Here is a 14,859-nt window from a genome sequence, read left to right as displayed (position 1 = left end):
CCAGTCAGCGGAAGTATCCACGAGGCTCCTTTCTAGCTGCTGGCTTCTCCTATTGAAATGTCAGCATTTCATATGTGTGTGATTGCCTTGGCTAATTTGCTAGTTGGCCATTTGGCATACCGCAGAGACACGGCTATAACTGGCCAGATGCAGTCAAAGATACTTTGCATGTATCTATAGCCATGCATTAGGCAAGTTTGTCGTCGTCGTCGTCGTCATCGTCGTTGCTGTCCCCAAATAGCCAAAAACATATAGATACTCGCATGTGTATATCGCGAAATGCCAAAAAGCCAAATCAAAAGCAAAAAGGCGACACGAAACTTTATTAGCCCGTTGACGCAAATTAACGGTGACCGCTTCCATTTCGCATTTCAAAGCGTCAAAAAGCGCGCAACGCGGTCCGCATTCAACATTCAGCGTTCAACATGCTGCCCAAAGCTGCTGCCAATGGGTTTCATTTCATTTGCCGCTGCTGCTGCTGTGTTGCAGGCACCCCACGGCTGCTGCCAGCAAAATAATTTGTAAATGTCAGTGCATTTTGACAGTTTGCGGTGATGTTTTTCAAATTACAATTTACAACAACGATGGCAGCGCGAAAAACTGAAACAATTTTCGCAAAAGCAGCGCAACACACAAATACACAAATACAAAAAAAAAGGAAACAAAAAAACAAAATGGAAATAGCAAAAATGAAAAGGAAAACACAAATTTTAATTTCAGTTTTTCAGTTTTTATTAATACTTGTATTTGCCCATGTTGCCATGTTATTTTTGGCTCACTCGAGAGTTGAGGTTTCTCTGATTAAAAAAATATGTGTTCAGCATTTACATTGTAAATGGAATTGAGAGATTCGAATTGACGTGTGACAAGATTACTTAACGCTGACGAGAGCGAACATGTTAATAACAAACACTCTTTTATAGCGATGTTTAATGCAGTCATGGTTAGTTTTAAGAGCAAACTTAAGAACTTGATATCTTATAAAAGTTGTATAACAATTTCTATACCTTTAGACATAAGAAATGCTGGCTAATAAAAATTATAATAATAGTAATATGCATGAGACTCAACATACGAAAGATATTATTGAGTTGCAGCTTTTATGGCACTTTTTTATGTTTCCTATTACTATTTGCATTTAATTTTTGAATGTTATTTCGACCATAAAATTTGAGCATAAATTGTTTATACATGTATTATTTATTTTTTATTTTTATTTATTTTCCACAGTCTTTCACAATAAAACTAAATTCTCTATCGAACTGGTGGTTTTTATGACCGCGAACACTTTTTTTTGTGTGTTTGTGAAAGGTCTCAGCTGGAGTGGATGCCACTTTCACCTGGCCAAAGAGCAACTGCAGCCTGTTTGTTTTTGGCTTAATTTAATTAGGTAACGATAAAACACAAAAAAACAGAGCACACTAAAATGTGTGAATAAACTAGAGATTTGGGTGTGGTTGCAGCTGCAATTGGAGGAGAACAAGCGAATGGCTCTGGAAAATGAAGTTGAAGTTATTTGAGAGCAGATTACAAGCGAGCAAGGAAGAAGATAGATAGATCGAGAGAAAGAGAGAGAGAGAGGTTTAGTTCGACGGGATGGTGAAGTGGCCAAATGCCAAACAAATGCGATAATAGTTGGCAAAGTCAATGGCTAGACAGCAATACAATAACAACAACAACAATGGCAGCAGCAGCAGTAACGAAATTGAAGAAAATTACACTAAATTGGCTTCAATTATTGTATTAATTTGGGTTCCGTGTTGCTTTCCGGCTTATCCCTTTTTTTCTCCCCCATTTGTTGTTGTCGTTGTTTGCGTCTCGTTGGTTAGTTTAGTTAGCTGCTTTTTTACTTTGTTTTGTTTTGTTTGGCGTGGCTTTAGCTTTGGCTGTGGCTCAATAAGACGACCGCCTGGCAACTGGGCAACTGGGCAACTGTTAACTTTGTTGTTGGACTGCGACTGCGACTGCGACTGCAATCATTGTGTTTGTGTTTTCTAACATGCTTTTGGCATTTCGATGGGCCACTTGGCCCAAAGACTTTGTCTTCATCTCCACTCGAGTAGTGGCTGCTTAGTTGAGTTATTTCAAAATTATATTAGACAGCCCCGAACAGAGACAGAGATAGAGATGCCAACTGCAATGCTCTAGCATTATTTATTATTGTTGTTGTTGCTGTTCTCGTTGTTGTTGTTGTTTGTGTTGTCGTGCAGGAAGCAGCGCCATGGCGCTGACCAAAAGGAAGCTGACGATTATGGCTCTCGTAGCCAACAACATGCGAGTATCTGTATGTTGTGTATTCTGTGTCTGCATTGTGATTACTCGTTTCAAGGTATTAGTGTCGAGGTCTGGGTTGAGCTCGGGGTCTTTTCGCTGCGCATGTGTGCTACAAAGACGAAGACGAAGACTCAGTCTGAGGCTGAGACTGGGAATTTAGACTTGGAAGTCGACCACAGCCGGAAGAAGAAGTTGGCTTGGCCGCTTGACATTTATCTTGAAACTGATTGTTAGACAGCTGCTAAGCAGTCAACAGAATTTCGTAGTTGCTGATGATATGTGGTTTCTTAAGCTTAAGCTGTCTCCGTCTCCATCTCTGTGTGTCTGGCAAACACTTCGAAAACTAAACGAGCTCTGACAGCCAATTGAATATTAATAGAATAATTAAACGATTTTTCTTTTATGCTTTGCAAACAAATAAATCGCACACAAAACAACAAACAACGCTTTACGCATTGTTTGTGAAAATTTATAAATTTAAGCTTGTCAATTCGATTTTAAAATGCTTGTTATGACATTTGAAACTAAAACTTTTTAGCTGGAATTTGTCTCCCAATTTATGGCAACTTGCATGAATTTGCACAACAAATTTGTTTCATATTAAATACACATTTTATTTGAATATATTTATAGGATAGAACCAGACACTAAAGTAATAAATAAATCGACGTTTTTTTTAGAAAATATGACAAGCAAATTTATGGTTTGCATTGTACACAGATGAATAAACTATTGATAAATGCTGACTAAGAGTTTTTTTTTATTAAATACTAAACTAAATAAATAACCAAAATATTTGTATTCATAAATGTCTCGATGACGTTGAATTGCCATATTTATTTATTTTTTATATAAATATAATTTTCCATAAATAAAATCTACACTTTGTCGATATAATATTTGATATAAATGGCGCTAAAATATAATTCGATAAAAAAATCTACACTGCAAATATAAAATTGTATATAATTGGCGCTAAAATATGATTCGACTTCTGCTTAGAAATTTATAAGAATATCATTTCCATATAAACATAAATTTATAAAAATAATGTTTCCATATAAAGTAATTTTAATTAAGTTATATTCAGAATTAATATTGTTTCACAGTTGCTTTTCGATTTTAAGTTAAAACTCACCAATTTTGTTTTGAATATTTAACAAGTCGACTCACAAAATGTTCACAGAGTCAAAATTATGAACTTGACTCTTTCTTCGCACACAAAATTTGAGAAATGTTAAATGCAAAATGCAAAATGCGATGTGCAAAAGTGGAAAATGCAAAGTGCAAAATGCAATTTCCTCTCGAAATGTTTCCGCCAAAAAAAGGTCACAAAACTTTTGCCGTCGCCAATTGGCAAACGGCACGATTATGGAACAACAATTCAGTTTTCTGTTTTCAGTTTTTAGTTTAGTTTTAGTTTTGTTTCAGTTTTCAGTTCAGTTTCTCACACACACAGAAAACACACGCTATAATTTGTTGGGTTGAGTTCCCGCTAGGATACTTAAACTTCGTATTCGATTGAATCACACGCGTGCAAAAAAGTTCTGTAGAGAATTCTCTTGGGCTTTTAGTTTGCTTTTTTTTTTGGCTGCCGCGCGGCACGAAAGCCGAAATGCGAATGCGGCAAACAGCAACTGGGTTGCTAAAAAAGCGACTCTCGGTCTCCGTCTCTGTTTCGTTGTCGGTGTCGGTGTCGGACTCGCAATCGCAATCGGAATCGACAGCGAACAGCAACGTCAGCTTTGGACTTGTAGGCCGGGCGGCACAATTTTTGCAGTCGCTGCCGCTGCTGTCGTTGTCGTTGCTGCTGCTGTTGCTGCTTCGGTCGCAGTTGCTGTTGCTGTTGCTGCTGGCGTCGAGAGCTTGTGAAATTGCAATTTAGCAAGCAGCTGCGACTGCAGTTGCAGTTGCTGCTTGTCGCTGCTGCAACTGCAACTGCAACATGTTGCCCGACTTTTGTTGCCTTGCAGCTTTGTAGCCAGCTGAACTCACCACAGTTGCTGCTGCCACAGTTGCTGCCACAGTTGCTGCCACAGTTGCAGTTGCTGTTGCACGTGTTTTGCTGACTCTGGATTAGCCCTAGAACAACTGTTGTGTTGTGGCAGCAGTTTGTGGGCTTGTCGCCTGACTGACATTTCCTTTTGACTTGGATGCGCCTACTCTTGTTTCTTGTTGCAACAACAGCAACTGCAACATGGGGCGGGCTGGTTTCACTCAGCTGCCGATCGAAGGTGACATTTGCGCCAGGCGCTCAAAGCTCATGGAAATTTGCCACAGAACAGCGACGAGCAAAACACAAAACACAACTCGATTTGCGCATGACAGCGCACAATGCACATCGAAAAGGGGAAAACGTTGAGTGAGTGAGTGAATATTCACTATTGGAGTGAATTGTGAGTGAATCTCATTGTTCACATCATCATCACACCAATTGGCAATTGCATTGTTTCTCTCTCTCTGCGACACCCACTTGCTGCTGCTGCCTGCTGCAACAGCTGCAATTATAATTTGTGGGTGTTGCTGCCATTTAGTGTTGCTGCTATTTGCATGCAATAATAATAAGTGAAGAATTCTGATACAAGATTGATGTGAGAGACGGGATCGCGAGCAGCGTTGGCCGTCAATTAAATGCCAAAGTGCACTGCAAAAATAGTTGGGGATAGAATGTGCTTTGGATGTTAAGAAAAGTACTTCAAAAGCAGCATTAAATATATAGAAAAGAAGGCTAAGGAATAAGCCATTAAAATATAATCAAAGTTATAAAAGATTTTACATTTTTAATTGCTAAAATGGTAATGAGCTTTACTTGAAAACAGCTTTAGATAAATAATGTTCATCATGGTTTGATATTGTAAACTTATATTTAAATTTATTTTGTAGTGAACACCTTCTTATATTAATATTATGCAACTAGAACTAAAAGCTTTGAAATATATTAATTAAGTATTTAAAAAGTTGTATGAAAATAAATCATGTTGTTATGTACATTTGTATTTTAATTTATTTTGTAATAAACATCTTATTATATGATTATTATGCAATATTGAATGCCAATTCAATGAAGTATACCCAAAAAGCAAATGTAGCTTGAAAGTAGCTTCAAGTGATGCACCAAATTAATCATGTTGGGTAAACAAAAGTGATGCTCACTTCAAGCATAAACAGCGCAGTTCAATAAATAACACCTGGCATTCATCTTGGAGTCAATACTTTGAATTTTGATTCAATTAACAATTCGAATTGGATTTTTGAGCTGAATGCACAACGCACAGCGCCAAGAGAAGACAAGACAAGAGAAGAGTCATCAATCAAGTTGCGGCAAGTCAATCACGACCACAACAAAAACAAAACAGAAACAACTCTTGGCATTTGTCAGCTGCACATCTGCTAAAGCCAATGACTGAATACTCAGACAGACAACGCGGCGTATACGCTATTCCGCCCCACACAAAAAAATAAACGTAAAAAGAAACTTTGTTGTGCTGCTTGTCACAATTTGTGTGGTAATTTGTTTGCACTTTTTTGTGGAGGAGGGGAAGTTGTTGCAGTGTGATAGCAATACCAACAATTTTGTGGTCTACTTTTGCAGCACACAAAAACCGACAAAAACAGGCAAAACTTTGGCAGTTGCTGAAAACCATTAGAATTCATGGCAGACACTGATTTCACACACAAGACTGAAAAGTGAAAAGGGTCTCGAATTGCTGAATGAAATTGAAACTCACACGCCCAGAAAAACAGAATGCCACTTGCCTTTGCCTCATGGCTAATTACAGAGTCAAGGAGTCTGTTTCAGTTCCTTTAGTTCTCTGCTTATCTTTATTACATAATCTCTGAGAGATATGACCACAAAATAGACAAGAATTTATTTGCTCACTAATCAACAGATTTTCAACGAGTATTTATGGCACTTCCCTTCTTCGACGAGTCGTCGACGTCGTTGAGTGTTTTTGCGGCAAAGAACACATGTTCCCATTTTCACATGCTGCACAAAAGGGTCGCCGCATATATTTATTACATCATCAGGGCAGGCAAAAAGGAAGCTGAACACACACACACAGACAGACACAAAAGAGACAATAGCAATAACAATACAATCACAGACATTGTCGGTGCTAAACCCACGCAGCGTGTATTTGTTGTTCTTCTTGTTTTGTGAATGCGGCTGAAAACCGAAAGTGCCACGGTAGCCTATAGACCTACTTACAGATCAACAGACAACAGACAACAGACATAAGACAGAAAGACAGTTGGCTTAAGAACAGGGGCTTGTTTCTCTCTCTCAGTCGAATCGCAGCACATCGCATCGCATCGCATCCATTGTTTTGGCTTCGTTGCCTTGCCAGCGGAAAGGGGGGCAGCGACAATAAATCAAAGGCATAAAGTTGAATGCACCAAACGGATGCAAAAGTCGTCGTCGTCGTCTTCGAAGTCGTCGTCGTCGTCGTCGTCGTTGTCGCTTGGGAACCTGAAGCCTCAATGTTAACCCTTGCCTACCTCAATGCCGTCTGGCGAAGTCCGAATCTTAAGAGGCAAATCTGAGTCGCAGTAGGAAATACAAAAAAAAAAAGGAAGAACTGAAAAAAGTGGCAGACAAAACAGCCATGTGACGCAGTCGTCGTCGTTGAGAAACGTCAGCTGAGCGATGGCCAGAGAAGGGTTTTTGCTTTGCTTTCGTGAGTGAGTCGAAGTGCGGAGTCGGGGCAACAAGATGAAATGATGATAATCCCCCTTTAATTTGTATGTCTGTTCTGTATTCAGTATTTTTCTGCTGTGGCAAGGACGAAAGGGTCTTAGCCGCAGTTGCGATGCTACTTTGCATTTACAGCAGATAAATTCGTCTTATGACGAGAGGCGAAGCGCAACGAATTTCCACCCGAAAAGAGGGAAACCAAAGGGTTTCCGAACACCAACACCAAAAAAAAAAATGCCATAATTTGCTTAAGAAAACTTTTCCAATTTATAAATGACAAACAAAACGACAGAGCCAAAACGCCCGAAAAGAACAACAACAAGATGAAGGAGAAAAAATCATCAGCATAATGAGCAAAAGTTGGAAGACAAAACTTGCAACGGCGAGTTGCCAAATTAACGGCATTTTTCTTGCTCCCCTTACAGCAAATGGAGTTCTTTGCTCCTTTTTATTTCTAATTAAAGTGCTGGCGATTTGCATAAAACTCTCGAGAACGGTCAGCAAAAAACACTTAGAGAAAGAGAGAGAGAGAGATAGATAGAGAAGCATTAATCAAAAAATCAGCTGAAAATTAAAAGCAAAGCGAGCACAAAGCAAAAGGTACAGCGGAAGAAGAAGTGGTTGAACAAAGAGGCAAAAGAAAAGGCAAAAAGGATTATTGACTGAAAAGAGTGAATGCCACTAAAAGGAATAAATTTCCGAGAGACTTAAAGAGGAGGACTAGGTGGGGGGCGGAGCGGCAATTGATTCATAAAGCTATCAGACTGCAGATGAAATGAAATTAAATGCAAAAGAAGTTGGCCGTCAAAGTGTTTGCTTGATGAGAGAAAAGTTTGAATGGAAAGTTTTACTAATGAATGCCAAACATGCAGATGAATGTTGATAAGGTTCTCAAAAAAGGGAATTTAATTGAAGAAATGAGAAAATGAATCTCTGCTGCAGTTCTTATTAATTTATCGCTGCAGTTTCCCCAGCAATCATTTCTCATCTCTCAACCACAAAGAGCATTTCAGGGCGGCTTCATTAAATTTTAAATGGGTCACCGTCACCTGATGCAAGCAATAAATTAATACACACACACACACACAGACACAGACACAGCCACAGACTGAAACACACGCCTTTATTTACGCAGTAAACACACACGGAGAACTTCATCATGATGATGATCATAAATACATATGAGAACGCATTTCACTTGTTCTTCTTGTTTATACACAAAATGAACATATTTTTCTTTGCTTTTTTTTTTTTTTTGCTTGCACTCTTTCTCTCCTCGTGTGTATTTTTTAATGACGAAACATTTCATTACCAAGCTGCAAAATCCCCCGAGAGTCGAAAGTCCAGTTCTGAAATGCACCACCCAAAAAAAGTAAACTCTGAACAGATTGGACTCGACTCGATTCGACTCGAAGAGGTGGAGGAGGAGTAAAGGGAAGCTGAGGCGGCTTTTAAGTGGTCCTTGATAAGCGGCTGGACATCGTAATGCGAATGGCGTAATGCGCTTTACCAAAGTACACAACGAACTCTTTTCTCTCTCTCTCTGTGATTATTCTCTTTTTACCTTTAACTGATGAAATATCAATATTGAACAGGTTGAAAAATCAAGCCAGCAATTTAATTCGATAGTGAGATTGTTCGAAGTTGTTTTCCTCTCCTTCAGCAAATAAGCAATTTCCATTAAGAAATCAGAGAGAAACAGGTGCAAACAAGTTGACATTCACTTTGAACTCCCAAAGGGACTTAACTTAATAACAAAATGATAAAAGCAAAGGCAAATGTCATGTGTATTAAATGAAATTGATTTAAATATATAAATAATCAATTGAACAACAAACTGGTTAGCAAATAACCAAACAATATAACGCAGGAATTATTTAAAAACCAAAAGCAGAAAATCCGTTTTAAAAATAGCCAATGAATACAAGTGCAAATTTGTTATAAATTAATCATAATAATAACAGAGAGAAGCAAACATAAATATATAATTTGCTGAGCTTTAATAGCGCATCATTTAAATGACATAAATATATAATGATTATACAAACATATTGATGTTATTAATATGTATTAAAATATAAATTCAATTATCAAATATTTGCGAGAGAAGCAAACACAAATATAAAATTCGCATCATTTAAATGTCGTAAATATACAATGATGCAACCAATTAATGTTATTAATATGTATTAAAATATAAATTCAATTATCACAAGAGTCACGCTTCAAATATGCAGTTATTAGGACTTACTTGTTGACCATTCTGAGTGTGTGTGATTTCGTTGTTGTTGTTGTCGCAGCGAAAGTTGTCACTTAGATCAGTTGTTTATTTGTTTTTGGGAATTTATGATTTTATTCGCAACTCGCGCGCCATTAAAATTTATAACGATTTGCTGTACAAAGTTGCACTCAGTTATTTGATTTGATTTCCTCCCTCCGCTTTTTGTGTTGTCCCTACTCAGTCAACAACAACACGCGCACAATTCACCAACACATACGCACTTTTTTACAGTTTCAGTTAGTTCAGCTAACAAGTTGAATCTGAGACCAGACACCAGCCAAACCAACACAGCCAAACACACACACATTTCCAGTCCCGAACCAGACAATAAAATTTGCGCCATAAATCAATTTCAAGTTGCAAAGTCGTCGTCGTTGTCTCGTTGTCTCGTCGTCTCGATGTGGCTGCTGCTCTGGCTGCTGCAAGTGTCAGTTGGCCGTCTGGTTTACTGGGGGTTTACTGTGGCACTGACTGTTTGGATGACTGGCTAACTGGACAGCCTGCTGCTGACTATGACTAAGATTTATTTGTCGCGCTCTTGCGGCAACTAACTGCAAACTGCCAACTGCCAACTGGCAACTGGCAACAGCGGCTGCTGTTGTCATACTGCACAAGGCCATACGGCAGGATAAACCACGGAGCCTGGGCACGAACTTGTAGCCGGCGCACGATCCATGCAGAGCAAGGCAAAGCGACGTCGACAGCGTCCAACTCAGAGCAACAACAACAACCAGAAGAAGAACGGAAAGGGGGTGGCATTGGCCATGGCCCTGGTCGTTGGCTTGTGTTGTGTTGGTGGTTGCGCAAACCGCCAAAAAAAAAAGAATCAAACACACACACATACACTGGTGCATATATGCAAATTAATGGCAGTTTGTTGGTGTTGAAAATAAAAATGGAGCAGCCGCAGCGGCTGCGACGTTAACCGCAGGACAACGTCAGCGTCGACGTCGACTGCGACCAGCGCTGCGCAGCTGGCAATTTTTTCTAATGAAGCAAACGAGCGAATTTGTTGTTGAGTTGCGCTCAACGCTCAACGTAAAAAAAAGAAAAGTGGGGAAAATCAGAAGTGCAAAAACAGACTGAGCGTAGCAAAGTGAGCCAAAAGACACACAGATATAGAGAGAGTGAGAGAGAGAGAGTGAGAGAGAGAGCGGCATCTAAGCAGCAAGTAAATCAAAGCCACAAATGAAGGCGTCACGCGAATAAAAATACGTATACTTAATATTGCAGAGTGTTAGTGTTTGTAAAGCTCACCTAGCAACAGCAAGCAACACGAACACTTTTAAACACACACACACTTACACACACACACTCACACACACTTACACACACCAATACCAACAGCAGGCATCAATACACGTGCCGCACACTATGTACAAAATTTATGTGCAAACGCCATGAATACAAAAAAAAAGCAACAACAACGAGATGGGTGAAGGGGAAGGAGCGATTTAAGGGAAAAAATGCGCTGCCACCCTGCCACAAAATGAGGGTGACTCGCCTCGCGCACCACCCACAGAAGCCACCGGCATTTGAGTCACAAAAAAAAACACACTGAAAAGAAGGCGCAAAAAATAAACAGAAAACAAGAACAAAATGTACTAAAAATCCAATATGGCTACAATTTGCCAAAGCGCCTGAGAGCAAAGGCGACGCCGCGAGAGCGCACGTAGCGAGGGGGAGGGGTGGTACAGAGGGGGGAGGTTGAGCTGAAAAAAAAAAATTGTACATGAAACTTTTATTTGCCCTGGCAACGGCAGCGACAGAAGGCAGCGGCAGAAGGGCGGCTGTGATAGCGACTGTGACTGCGGCTGCGGCTGCGACTGAGGTTGAAGGTGGCAGAGAGTGGGCAGAGGGGGGACGGGGGTGACAGCAGGCGGAGGGCTGTTTGGTGGGTGGACGTCAAGTGGCGCGCAGAGTTGATATCTAAAAAAGAAATGGAAAAAAAAACTCCGCCCCCTTTTCAAGACAAGCGTCTGCGCGAAGGTAGCAACGCTGGCGCAGCGCCAGCAGCAACAGCAACGACAACAGCAACAACACGAGCAACAACAACAGCAACAACAACAACAACAACAAGAGCAGCAACAGCAACAACAGCAGCGACTGAGGTAAACGGAGGAGAGTGTCATCGTCATATCGTTAAGCTCTTGCCTGATGATGTGTTTCGCATTCGCATTCGCTCTCTCTTACTCTTTCGCTCTCTCTCTGTAGTATTGTGCACTCCCTCGCACCTTCTCGCTCTGGCGCTTTACACTCACTCGCTCGCTCGCACGCTCTGAGTAATTAAATGCTTATTAACGGTTCGCTGAGTCGCTGTGCGCCATCTAAAAACTCGTTAGCCTCGATATAATTAAACTCAGTTTGTGCTTCGCTCTCTCTGCAGAATGCGAGAGTGCAGCAAGAGAGCAACCCCTGTAACTCATACTACCCCCTGATGAACCTCCCTCTCAATATGCGAGCAAATGCAAGTAGTTTGCTGCTTGCTGTTGTTGTTGTTGTCGTCTTTCTTTTTGCGGCTTCTGCAATTCCTCTATTTCACATCGCTTTTTTTTTGTTGGCTTGTGTATTGCACTTTTGACGCCATTTTGAAAATGTAATTGTGTGCATTTTAGCAAGTGATTGCCGCTCACATGGCGTATGAGTGATAAAGTTGGAGCGTGGGAGTTGAGGAGACGCGTCTCACATGTCAGACTCTGTTTCCTTAGCTCCTGATTAATTAACTTGAATGTTGTAAGTGATTTTATTAGCAAGACTCGAACTCTTTCTCTTCTCAGTCTCCCTCCCATTTTTGGTTGTGGTTGCGATCATTAATCTCGCACTCACAGCTCACGTTTAATAGCCGTTTTAATCTGGTTTCGCTTTATTTGGTGGGGGGGCTATAAACTATTGTGTCTCTCCTCGGCCATTCACAAAATGTAATAATCATCCGCTTGACAAAGTCCAAATTGTTTTTTTTTTGTTGCCTCGTCGAAGGCAATTAAAATAAACTAATATCGAATGATGAATTTACAACAATAGCAATTTGTATAGCAAAAACAGCAACAAAATACACGCATGCATATTTTTAATTAAATTAATAAATTTTCAGTCCAAATCGGTGCTCATTTTGCGGCTCATTAAAATGTCATTAAAAGCGACAATCGGTTTTAGTTTTTGCCGTTCATTTGTTGTTGTTGTTGTTTTTGTTTCTGTTTCAGACTCTGTCTTTTGTCTCTCGTTGTGTGTGAAGTTTTAAAAGCTTTGCTGTTTTATTTTTAGATAGTTTAATTCGAATTTATAATAGTTGTTAAGTCCGATAACTTCATTATGCTAAATGTATTGAAAGTCAATTCTTATTGCTTAATTGCGCGTTCAAGATTCTTTCATTTACCATTTGAGTTCGTGATGTCCTTCAGCCTGTGTCCAAATGACTCACTTCCATTGTCCTTCAACTCGTTGAATTCGGATTTGATTTTTATTGGATTTTTCTCCCTTTTGATTTTCCGCTTAATAAATTTACGCACTTTTATTAAACACTCACACTCACACACACACATCCACATGCTTAACCCTTTAAGGTATATCGGGGCTATCGTTATCGTTATCGGAGCTGTTGCCGAACTCTTTTGGGGTTTCTCTGTTCAACGCGAGCGACGCCGGCAAACTGTTTGTGTTTGTGTCGAAAGTTGTTGCCGCCGTCGCCGTCGCGGAAAAACGCATCAATTTGACCGGCACTTGAGAAAAGAAGACAAAAGCAAAAGCTGCATGCCCATTGTTGTTGTTGTGGCACGCTCAAAACTTGTTCGATTTTTGGGCACACACACGGAAAGGGTTGAGCGCGTTATGCTACGCAGTTAGGCACGAGTTTTAGGGGTTGCGGGAGGATGGCGAGGTGAGTTCCAAAGGCTTAAACAGAACACAACACAACGCAACACAAACAAACGACGCACGCACTAAAAACAACTCAGCCAACTGAATATGGAAAAAGGGAAATGGAAATGGTGCTCTATCGCTTTTCCTGCCATTCGCTTCGCTTCACGTCGCCGTCGCTGTCGCTTCACATCGCTGTCTCTCCCGCTCTCTGCGGCATGTGGATGGAATGTGTGGTCAGCACAAAAGTGTCAACGTTTAAGGGTTAGCCAAAGGGTTGGGTTCTCTATTCTATTCTATTCCATATTCCAATCCCCTTTTTTTTTTGTTTTGTTCGCTGTCCACTGCGCTGCGATTGAGGGAGGGTTTCCCTTAGCTGGCTCAAAGCCAAACCAACAGAAAACCACTCAAAAAACTCACTCAGCAAACACGCTCGTCGCAGGGGCAAAACATGTGGCTGGCATTTCACTCGTCGGCGATGTTTATGCGATGTTTTCTGTCGCCAGCTGTCGCTGCTGTCGCTGCTGCTGCTGCTGAGCTGCTCACTCGCGTGTGACGAGTGCGCTCCGCCTACTTTTTGTATTGTGTTTGTATTGTGTCGTGTTTCTCTCGCTTTGAGTGCGATTCGTGCGCATTGAGTGAAAACACTTCGCAGGGGAAATGCTATGATATTGAGCGATGTTCTTCTATTCGCCTCGCTGCGGAACTGTTCCCAGGTCCTTAGAAAACATCGCAGTGAAACCTTGCTAGGGAAATGCAGTGATTTACAGGTTTGTGTCTTCGCTAAACTCGCCTTTGAGTGGAGTTTAAAGTGAGTGGGAATCGTGTGATATATGATGTCGCATGCGAATTGAAAATTGATTAAATTTCATGTTAAACCTAGCCATAATATCATTTATCTTTATTATGGTAGAGAGCAGCATTCCATTTCATTAGCCGCGCCACAAAACTGTCAAACGATGTCTTAAAATATCGAATCTGAGCGCATAGTTTAATTTCAACAGAAAAGTGCTTGTAATTGCTGCGACAAATTAACATAATTGATGCGCCAGCCAGACAGCTAGGCAGCCAGACGACGCTGGCGGAGATTAGTGTCACAGACGCGCAACAAGAGACGCCTTTTGGGATGGGGGGGAGCACAAAGGCGCAGCAGGTGTCCGACGACTGAAACAGCGGCAGCCCCATCGATTTCCATTTCCCATTTCATTTGAACGTCTACGCAAAAACGGCTGTCAAAGCTCAGGTTGCCCCTCTTCATGTTCATCCTGTTTTGCCTTCATCCTCTCTATTTGTTTTGCTTGGCATTTGGCAAATCCAATAAATGCTGGCGATTTTCATTACAACAAAGCTAACGCTACAAATTTGCAACATCATTGCAAGTTAATTGATTTTTATGTGCAACGTTGTCTGAAATTGACTGCGAGCAGATTGTGTGTGAAGTGTGTGGCATGAGTGTGTGGCACCACGAACTGAGCTCAGCTCAGCTCAGTTGAGTTGAGTGAGCGCTGCACCCAAAACAAAAACCAAAAAAAAAGTGAAAAGTGTTTTGCATTGCAACCCCGCGGCGATAAATTTTGTATTTAACGCGCCATCTGCTGCCATCTATTGCCGGAAAAGCGTACTACCTTTTATGTCCTAGCGCTTGTAACGGCCAAACTGCGCACTTTTCGAATGTGAATGTGAATTTGAATTTAAATTTGAAGCGTGTTAGAAATTGTGGTGTGAAACTTATCTAAGTCTAATTGGGAATTGCAAT

The 14,859-nt window shown here is 40.7% G+C and overlaps 1 protein-coding gene across 7 annotated transcripts in view; it reads right to left on the bottom strand.

Moving 5' to 3' along the window:
* Positions 1-13,720, bottom strand: part of LOC133843220 (uncharacterized) — a 54,502-nt gene extending 40,782 nt beyond the window's left edge. The window contains exons 1-2 of one of the 7 annotated variants that reach the window (XR_009894485.1): positions 13,524-13,718; positions 12,625-13,447 (exon numbers count right to left, since the gene is read on the bottom strand). Coding sequence is in view for 4 of the 7 variants with exons in the window: in XM_062276660.1 (XP_062132644.1) it covers positions 12,625-12,796 (172 nt within the window). In the remaining 3 variants the exon portion in view is untranslated. Of the gene's footprint in view, positions 1-3,412; positions 4,211-9,221; positions 10,041-12,624 lie in introns of those variants that run through there. The other 6 variants (XR_009894483.1, XR_009894484.1, XM_062276660.1 and 3 more) reach the window with 6 other exon arrangements.
* Between the last annotated feature and the right edge of the window lie 1,139 nt (positions 13,721-14,859).

This window comes from Drosophila sulfurigaster, chromosome 3 (genome assembly GCF_023558435.1).
Source record: "Drosophila sulfurigaster albostrigata strain 15112-1811.04 chromosome 3, ASM2355843v2, whole genome shotgun sequence".
Lineage (NCBI taxonomy): Eukaryota > Metazoa > Arthropoda > Insecta > Diptera > Drosophilidae > Drosophila > Drosophila sulfurigaster.
This window is presented reverse-complemented; position numbering and strand designations above follow the sequence as displayed.